The sequence below is a fragment of the Helobdella robusta genome, assembly GCF_000326865.2.
Source record: "Helobdella robusta unplaced genomic scaffold HELROscaffold_8, whole genome shotgun sequence".
Taxonomy (NCBI): Eukaryota; Metazoa; Annelida; class Clitellata; order Rhynchobdellida; family Glossiphoniidae; genus Helobdella; species Helobdella robusta.
Window position 1 is genome coordinate 656,445 of NW_008705459.1, and position 10,930 is coordinate 667,374.

At 30.8% G+C, this 10,930-nt stretch overlaps 1 protein-coding gene across 1 annotated transcript; it reads left to right on the top strand.

Moving 5' to 3' along the window:
- Positions 1-213: 213 nt before the first annotated feature.
- HELRODRAFT_165351 (hypothetical protein) lies at positions 214-1,892 on the top strand (the record flags this gene model as incomplete). The annotated part of the gene is made up of 2 exons (XM_009031954.1): positions 214-234; positions 900-1,892. 2 exons carry the CDS (start codon positions 214-216, stop codon positions 1,890-1,892), a joined length of 1,014 nt encoding a protein of 337 aa, XP_009030202.1.
- Positions 1,893-10,930: the final 9,038 nt, after the last annotated feature.

Below are 10,930 nucleotides of genomic sequence, written 5' to 3' on the forward strand. Positions count from 1 at the left end.
TTCAACTACGATAATACACAAACAATTTTATTCTTAATTTTTCTTTTAAATTTATTCGTTTATTTTATTTTCAACAATATAATGAGTTAATTTTTAAAATATAGGTTGTTATTCATTTATCTATTCATTTTAATATCTAAATTCTATTCTCTATTTCTTATAATTTATAATATTATTAACTCCCCATTTGGTTTTACAATCTAGGCTCCGACGATGGCATTAGCCGAAACGGTCGTCAGCCAAAACTTCACAGTTTAATAAAGTTGAAACAAAACAGCTTCGTGTTGTTGAAATTTTATTTAAAAAACTACTAACTGCAAAATGGGGTGTAATCTTCAACCGAACATATATATATATACATATATATATATATATATATATATATATATATATATTAGGGTGTCCCAGAAATGCACTGAAATTTTTTTTTAAATAGTTGATGTCTCACCCTCTGAAAAGTGTCTCTTGGGTACAATAATTAAATTGGTGAAGTTACAGCTCATTTGAACAAGTTTGAGAGGTCCCCCAAGGGCTTTTAAAATTTTACTATCGAGTTAATTCAAAATCCATATCAATAATCTTAAACAATTTGCACAAAATAAGTGAAATAAAGCTAGAAATGCAAACTAGTTTAATTATCTCACTGCTGACATTAATAAGAGTTTAAAATATTATTAACAATTACCTGTAGAATGATAATCTTTATTAGAAAATGCAAAAAATGTATATTTTTAACCAGTCAACTCGCTATGTTACTGGTGTTGTCAACGTAGATTGGTTACCTGTCCTGCTCTCATCCCTTGTTGATGGCACTACAAAACTTCTTGGAGTTCCAAGGTTAGCATCTGGATTAGGACGATCAGCTGCTGATGCAGTTCATGAACATAAAATCTTGAAAGTGTGAATCAATGGTTATTGGCATGTGCTTTGACACGACAGCTTCCAATACTGGAAATCTCAATGGAGCTTGCACTCTTCTAGAAAAAGCCATGGGACGTAATTTATTATGGATGGCTTGCCGTCATCATAAGTTTGAAGTGCTGCTTGCCGATGTATATAATGTTTGCCTTGGACCATCCACTGGACCAGAAATTTTATTCTTCAAAAGGTTTCGGGAAAAATGGACAGAAATGAATCACACACTAGAAGCTAGATCAACCTCTTTGATAATTGTTTCAGATGCAATTAAAGCATTCATCAAATGTCAACTTGAGGTCAGACATTCACGAGATGACTATTTAGAGTTTCTACTTCTAGTTGCACATATAGTTGGGCTGCAGGTTGATGTAGCCATTCGCAAACCTGGTGCATTGCACAGGGCACGATGGATGGCAAAAGCCATCTACGCATTAAAAATTGAACTATTATTCACCGTAAATAAAACCATTTTTAACTTAACAGCTCGAGAATTACAAGGTATTCAACGTTTGAATCGGTTTATCATTTGTGTTTATCTTCAGTCACGGTTTTCATGCAGGCTCACTGCTGATGCACCTGTGAATGATATTTTGTTGATACAGCGTTTGCATGACTACGACGATGCAGTTCTTGGTTCGACTGGATTAAAAATGATGCTGCGTCATTCTTGGCACATGAGTCCAGAATTGGCAACTCATGATCTTTTTTCATCTCTCCTGTCTGACAAAGAAAAGACTGATCTTGTCCGCACAATACAAGCAGATCGAGAACACTACCACAAAGTTTTGACAATTTGCGTGCGTCTAAAACATTTTTTTGAAACATCCAATATTGATTCCAGTTTTCTTGATGTACTTGTTGAAAACTGGTCAAATACTCCTTCTTTCCAAGTTGCAGCAGTGTTTGTAAGGAATCTGGTTTGCATCAATGACTCTGCAGAACGGGGGAGTAGCGTTGGTACAACATTTCAATGAAACAATCACCAAAGACGCAGAGCAGAAACCGTTTTTGCTTCAAGTAGTTGAACAGCATAGGAAAAACTTTGCAGAATATAATCGTGAACTGTTAGCGAAAATTTGAATTATTTGCATTAATTAATATTCAAGCGAACTGAAATTCAATAAAATCTTGTTTTTCAATCATTTTTGACCTAATTTTTGAAATTAAAAAATAAAAGGCATTGCAGATTTATATATTTTTTCACAATTATATATTTTGTTTCATTTGTATAAACAAATCATAAAACATTTATAATCATATCATATAACACTGTATCAAAAGTTGGTAGCGAACGATCAAACACCAAAATCGTAAACTTTCGACCCCATGGGGGACCTCTAAACATTGTCCAAATGGGCTAAAATTTGGCAGGTAAATTACTGTTACCATACAGACGTATTTAATGGGGTGAGACATCAATATTTTAAAACTTCATATTTTTGGGACACCCTAATATATATATATATTGGGACGAGGTTTTCAGCCATGCAGATTTCATTGAATATTTTTGCCCACTTAGCATTAATCAACTTTTTAAAAATATATTTATTTATATATATATATATATTGATGTAAACATGGCGAGATCTGTTTTTATAAATGAATTGCATTATTTTTTATCGAATAACTTGAATTCACTAGAAGAGGAAAATTTTGTTTCTAATAATTGTAATACTTGCGATTTTTTTACAAGTAAGGATGTTGCTTTTTCTATTAAACTTTTAAAAACTGATATTGAACTATTGAAAATTGATAAACCCGAAGAATTTGTGGTTCGTCTAAAAAAGACAAATTAATCGATAAAGAAAAAGAAGCGCTTAAACTGAAATTAAGCAAGTTAAATAAAACTTGTACGATAGCACATGCACTTCCCGATCATACGCTCTAGTATGCTGCGCATGTTAACAAAGAAAATTTTAAAACACAGCCAGCAAACCATAAACTGAAGTTTATGGTCTGAAGCCATAAACTTCCCTGTTGAGAATGCCGAACTACCATTTACACTGGTTAGTAGAAACAAAAAAAGACAGCGTTTATATAAGAGCGATATTCCTGAACAGACGCCTAGAGCTGAAAAATTACATCATAAAATAGTTGGAAAAAATTCTGAACACATTAAATTAAAAGCTAACAAAATACCAAAATTTTATCTTTATCCCGAATGTGCAAAAAATGATGTAATTGAGGAATTAAAATCTAACAATATTAATGTGCTGTCATGCAAACCAGTTTTCAAGAAAGAACAAAACGAAGGGAAAAAATTAGATAAGAACAACAAATCAACATCATTCAGAATATGCGTTGAGAAGATCGACCTAAACAAAATCAAGGATCCAAACATTTGGCCATCAGGCGTTATTTTACGAGATTGAATTTTTAACAAACCGACAGAGGAGCCGAACAAAGATTTACTTCAAAATACCAGCATGAATGACGAGCGAATAACAAATTTCATCTCCGAATTAAACAACGATTCTGTCTTTAATAACTAATTAGCTAGAATTTAATTTCATTAAGATTGGCACATTTTTATTCTATAAACAATTTTATTTTATGTTAATTTATTAACAATTCACGTTATAATATCCAAACATTGAAAAGTTATTTCAGGTTACACGGAGCCTACAAGATTTAATTTTCTTTTTTGGTCCCCGAATCATTCATACTTTTTGTTTTGTATGATTGAATAAAAAATGATTAGATTTGATATATATAAATTTGCAGTTGTTTAGAAAAACCACAGCATTGCAAGCATTGTTCAATTTGCAGTTGAGTTTTTCAATTTTTCGTGCGACGAATATTAAAGGCTGCTGAAAAATATAGCAACAAACATGCGCCAGGGTAGCTCATAAATACTAGAGAACGCATATAAAAAAATTGAATTATTAAGTTTTTTCAAATTTTATAAACCGCACAAAATTTAGTTGATCGAGCGTTTAGGTCATGGAAAGCTCAAAATTTTCCAAGAACTAACTTTTACAAAATACAAATTTCAGGTAATCATCATATATACAGAGGTTGTGTAATGGATTATTCAACAATGGAACGCGATTGTAGGTCTGCTGAATTTATCTTTTTTTTCATTCTTATTAATATGGCTGCTATTATTATTCTTTGGTATTACTATTTATTGGGTATTTTTACCATGTTCAATGATTTTCCGAATAAGGATGATTTATCAATTTTTTAGATTTCACGTTTAACTCAGCAAAATGAACGAACAACTAGCAGATTTAAATAGTTTGAACTTGATCCTATGTTGATATACTTACCGATATACCAAAAAGTCCAAACTTTTTAACTATTAATATTAAATAATAAATATTTAGACTTTTTGGTATATTAAAAAAATTAATATTATACATAATAAATAGTTAAAATATTTAGACTTTTTGGTATATTAAAGAAGACGATCTTTCGAGGCTATTAAATATTAGCTATTAAAAACGGTTTTTATCTATTGTTAAAGTGACATTTTCTGATTTTACCATACCAACAGCATTTTTAGCAGATTAATTTTAAATGGTATACAATTACTTTAATAAATATTCCAGGGCGTTGTAGAAGTTCTATTTTAAATGTGAAAACTTTTAATGAGATTTATTAAGTTTTAGTCTACGCATTTGCGGCTGATTTCTGAATAAAACATAATACCGAAGCAATACAACATAACACCAAAATAATCAGCTGGAACAAAGAAACAATATCAATAAATAAAGAAGATAGTAAAATTAACAAAGTCACTAACAGCAATAAATGCAAATCACAGGAACGAAGGCCTAGGTTACACAAATTTCCAATATAAACTGCAACAAGTACTGTGTTATATAAATTATCTATATAAATTGCAACAAGTGCTGAAAATGATTTAAAAATTGAAATATTTCCTATACAATTGAGAAGGAATTTGAAAACTATATAATATTTTAACTTTAATAAAATAAATAAGGACGACAAGAATTTTTTTAGAACCAAAATTCTATTTATTTAAAATCCAAAAACACAAAATGTAAAAAAAAACAGATTGTGCGGTTTACGGATATCATATAAGAATAACAAAACTTGAAAAGACCACCGTGAATACAATAATCAATTTAAAAATAAGAAGACACATATATTCAAAAGTTGATCAATTCACTAGAAGTATGACTGACTGGTGTTACCCATGTATTAATATTGAAATATTGAAATATACAAATATTGAGAAATGTAATAAAAACCTATCCAACCGTAGAAAATTGGTAGATTTCATAAATTACTATATATGTGTGTGTTTGTGTATGTGTGTGTGTGTGTATGTGTGTGTGTGTGTATATGTTGGAAGGAGACCATAATTTATACACACACACACACGCACACACATAACACACACACATATATATATATATATATATGCAACTATTACTATTTCATTTAGTATATGATAATGATAATTATAATTATGTGTGTGTGTGATAATGAAAATTATCAAATAATGCTTGATAAATGATATCACAAGTTATTGCTAACAATTACAAATATCCGAAAAGTGTTGCATTCGATATTGATCATTTTTTTTATTTAAACGAACATGTCACAAGAATATATAGAACATTATTTTTTTATACAATATTGCGAGCAAATTTGTGAAGAGGGGAATGGAAAAAACGAGGAGGTAACGCGGGAATGGGGTTAAAATATAAGAAATAAGAATTTTAAAGAATGATTTCAGAATTGAAAATTTTGGAGGGAGATTGGAATGACCGGAAAAAGGGGAAATGGAATTGATAACAAATTTCAATTCCGGCTCGCTTCTAGCATCTACACATTAATAAATCATTGTAGAAAAGTTAAAGGATGATCGAATTACAAGTGGAGATATAAAGTCAAATAAATATCTCTGACGCTAATGAAATTAATACTATTTTATAACCGCTACCTTGTTCAAAATTTCATGAATTTTTATATGTTCTTTATACAGTGATAAATTTTACATAAGCATATCTACCAAAATGTACCGAAAAAACTGAGCTACTTAATAAACTTAATTTTAAAAGTTAAGTTTATCACATGGGAATTCGCGTTCATAAATCAGTCTTATGATATCACAAATTAACATAATGAATCCCCACAAACATGTTTTCGCTTTTACACGGTTTTCCAAATAAGTTTTTTTTGTTTTTATCGCACTCTACTAAATGCTACTGTGATTGAACACGTGCGCTATGTACACATATCACGGGGATTCCCGAGCTTATATGCTGACTTGCTGCACACACACACTTTGTCTGTATTTCTTCGCATAAAATTAAAGTTTTATCTACGGAAAATTGTATCTGAGTGAAAGTTCGAGTGATAAAAGTGAATTCGAACCTTCGATTCCGAAAAAAAAGAATGAGAGTAATTTCTGACAGTGATGAATGATAAAAAAACATCTTTGGTTTTATTTTTTGTTCTTCTGTTTAATGTAATGTAATTAAATAAAAAAAAAGTGTTTCCGTAATATATTACATATTTTAACCTGTCAATGAATTTTATTTTTATTTCTGTGTGCACCTAAAAATATTGAAAAAAATCCCAACTGTTAAATAGCAAAATTATGCATTTTCTGCAAACTTTTCGATTTACACTGTTTTGACTTGAAAATTTTTAATTTTCGATATACATGTTTTTCTTAGGAACGTATCTACCGTGTAAATCGGGGGATAGGTGTATTTTGATTATAAACATCAGCTATACGTGCAAAAAACAAGATGAACCAAAAACGGAGCTTTGTGGTAAAATGTTCAAAGATCTAATAATTTTTTTCAAAATTCAGATGTATTAACAGCACACAACAGCGTAGCTAAACGACGCATCTAATACAAAACTTGTGGTAGGTGAGGATCCCTTTTTGTATTCGAAGCCGATCACTGCAAAACAGGACCATCTGCCATTGGGCAAACACGCCGCCCGTCACACTTGAAAATATCCCAGTCGTCGACAAACTGATGTTAAAAGCATTCTTAATTTACCATGATTAACGCGAATAATCGGATACAAATCAAACCAGTTGACAACAATTTCAGAAATGTTGCAGTTTCTAAACATATTAAAAAACAAGTTGTAGTTAGTAGTCGATGGCCATGCACGCATCCAACAGAGTAATTAGAAAAACGTTTTAAAATTCCATGCATTCAAACAACAGTTAATGTTATTTATCTTTGTGGAGTAAAATTTTTAACAACATACAATTCTTAATAGATTGTGTTTGGATAGTTTATGAACGTAAAATTATCTTTTCGTTCCTGGTATAATTATGGAAAACAAATGTTTTTAAGCTGCTAGTAAAAAGCAACAAAATATGAAAATGTTAATAACAGTTACAGAAATGTTATTTAAAATGTCAATCAAAATCAGTTATTACTATCAGTGGCGTCACTAGGGTTGGTGTCACCCGGTGCGGTAACTCATGGTGTCACCCCTCTCATGACACCCCATAGACATACAGCATTCTTAGCAAAATTTATAAACACGAACAAGTTAAACGTGCTCGGCCGCGGCGCTTAATAATTCGGACGTCGAATTTGAATGGTATAAATGTCGAATACAAAAATGATTTGAACGAAAAAAATGTTATTCATAATACATTTCTGGGCGCTGGGCGGGTTAGGCTGAATTAATGATAAGAATAATTTCATGGAGGGACATAAAAACATATACAGTGATATTTTGGTGTCACCCCCTGTGAGGATGTCACCCGGTGCGGTCCGCACCCCCCGCACCCCCTTAGTGACGCCACTGATTACTATTAATATCTTCCATCAAGGGGGTTTACAAAAGGAAGGGATCAATTGTCTCCACATTAACTTCGGGTGAATTTTTTATAAAAAATTGGTTGAAACTATCGTGATATAATTTATTGACCTTTATTGAAAGTCAAGCAAAGTATATCTATTGACCTGGCTTCAGTTATACTGTTGTTATAACAACCGAAATGATAAAATTACGCTATATTTTTATCTTAATTATTGTTATCTTTGCTTTATTTGTAATCTTTGGATAGAGGAACGTAAAATGATATTTGTAATCTTTTGATCGTAACCGTTCAGGCTATATATATGTCCTGCGTAGATACAGAAAGCAATCAGGTTTTCAGTGAGGTTCGAAGCGAAGTCGTAAATGTGATTTATATAGTTACTTGGATTAGTTTTTATTTCTATTAATGTTGACAGTCAAATAAACGGAAATCTTGAACCTACGGAATAACGAACACTTGACAATCATTCATTGGAAGCTACGACACTGGTGTTTGAAATATAGATATCATCGAAATTATAACACTGGTGTTGGCAGTAACGAGCGTCAAAGGTTACAACATTATTAAGAGATTGTATTGAACATTTCAGTATTGTCAGACATAATGAAGATTCAACCTGGAAAACTATACGAGATGAGTCAATGTCACGTAACACGATATCAGCACTGATTTTCAATTTGAAAGACGTCGTATCAAAAAAAGTCGAGTTTTGTTTGAATTATATTCCTTTTACACGTGATTTGAGAATTAGCGTTAGAGCTGTTTTTTAGCTTCATCGCAGTTCATTTTGTTCACTGCTGTTTTGTTTTTGAAATACATATTTTTTATTCTACGCCTGTGTCTTTTGGCATCATTAGAAATTAAATTTTTCTTGACTCACATGAAATTAATTACATCTTGGTTTTTTTTTTAGTTTACATATGGCTTCCATTTTGGTCGATATTTGTATGAACAATGAAACAAATCGGTCGGTTTAAATATTTTATTTTTAACAAGATGCTAAAAGTTTACTACAAAATCCAAAAACATTTAAATAAATTAATAAAAACAATGACATAAAAATGGTACCTTAACTCTTACCGCAACACAAATGCTTAATATACATTTTTTATTATTTTTGCTAAATTCATACCATTTACTATTAAATTAACATAAGAGCTATTACATAATTAACAGTTAAGTACATTTTTGTTAAAACAAAATCCTATAAAACAAAAATAGAGCAGAATTATTTAATTTTGCAAATTTTTAAAACTGCTATTTTTTGACAAATTTTACTAAAACGGCTACCACGAATCACTTCGTTAGTTTGTGGTGTTTTATTTATCATGTGGTGTTTTATTTATTATTGAAGATCGTAAGTTTTAGTCGTTAGGATTTTTAATTCGACAGTACCATAAATTTATTGATACGCTGAGAGTTTATTTATAGGTAACATAACGAAAGCATCAAATATGAGAAATCGGAAAAGTTATGTAGAAGTTTATTCAATCTTTCGAATATATTCTGAAAAATAAAAAAATATTATTCACAGTGAACGCAATTTTTGTTGTAGATGAATGATTGATGTACCAATAAACCAACCTTGACCTTTTATTAACAATTTTAAGATACAGTGTTCGAGACAAGGATGGAATGATTGAGTGGCTTTGTCTGTGCAACTCAAATAACTGTAATGCAGATTTCAGAAGTTGTGGCTGTCGGTCATCAAAAGCAAATGTATTTTTCAAAAGACGATCAGAAAATGTTTATTTTGTATTTTTGTTTTGGTGGTTTTATTGTATTCTTATTTGAATAGAAAACGACTAAAACGGTTTCGGAAAACTGTATTGATTAGAATGCAAATATTCAACTATCGTTACTAACAATATGAAAAATATTTCAACAACAATTATCCTGTAACCTTAAATATTAAATAACATATGTAGGAAATTTCTTGTTATTTTTCCTTAATAATTTTAGAGTCTTTGACTAAATACATTTTATTCAATCGCCAGGAGTTGAAATTTTTTTATAACATGTTTTTTTCGTTATAATGTAATATTATATTCTTTTTGATTTTTTCATACATTCTAATTAACTTTAAAATAATTTTTGAAGTTTTATGAATATATGACAAACACAGAGCTGCTCACAAGTAGAGAATACTGTGCTAAAACCTTCGGAACACACAGACTGTATTATCCCCACCACATGACGCACATACACATAATGTATTCACGCACAAGCATCGCATAATACTCCTATGATAGTTTTTGAGTTTCCGACAGACACTATTCGAATCGTGCCATCGCGCAATGACAGCGTAAGACATCTACCGACTATAAATCTACCAGCTGAGCTAACTCGGTGACCGAGCTATATTAATATGATAAATTCATATGCCGTAAAAATATGTTATAATTTTGTGCAACGTATAATGAAGTTAAAATTTAAACGGTTGCTATTCACGATTATTAAATTATTAATCTAAGTTAATACGGAACGCTTTTGGGCGTCGTATTTATCGATTGTTTACATATTGATAATCTATATATATATATATATATATATAATTTATATATATATATATATAATTAAGAGAAAACTTAATATAGAGTTCATTATGGCAGTTTTCACAAACGCTATCAAATTATAACTAATATTAATAACAAAATAGCAAGAATGAAAAGAAATGAACTATAATAAAAAAAAAGTTATGTCTCTAATTGTCTTTTAAATTCAGCAATGTTCATTCCAGGCATTCTAAGGGCTGACGGCAAGCCGTTCCATACGACAGGGCCTGACACACCATAATCACGCGATCCAATCATTAGCTGTCTATGAGTAACCACAAGAATGTTCGAATCGTCAGACCTCAGACGCTCACCAGATGCGATCGACATTTTTAATTTCAGTTTATCTGACAAATATTTTGGAGCCAAACTGTGACAGAGATTTTAAAAACAATTCTTTTATTTATGGGCAACCAATGCAAATCACTCAGGATCGTTGTGTGATTATACCATCGACAGCCAGCCACAATCCAGGCAGTACGGTTTTGTATCGATTGCAGAATTTGGATGGATTTAGCCGGGAGTCCATGAAATAAACTATTGCAATAATCGACACTTGAGTCTGCATTGCGTCTTTATTAAGTGATTCTCGAATTTGTTTCATTCTTCTAATCCGTGCCAAACATGATATAGAGATCATTTGAAAATGAGATTTCATTGTTAGGTTTGAATCAATTAT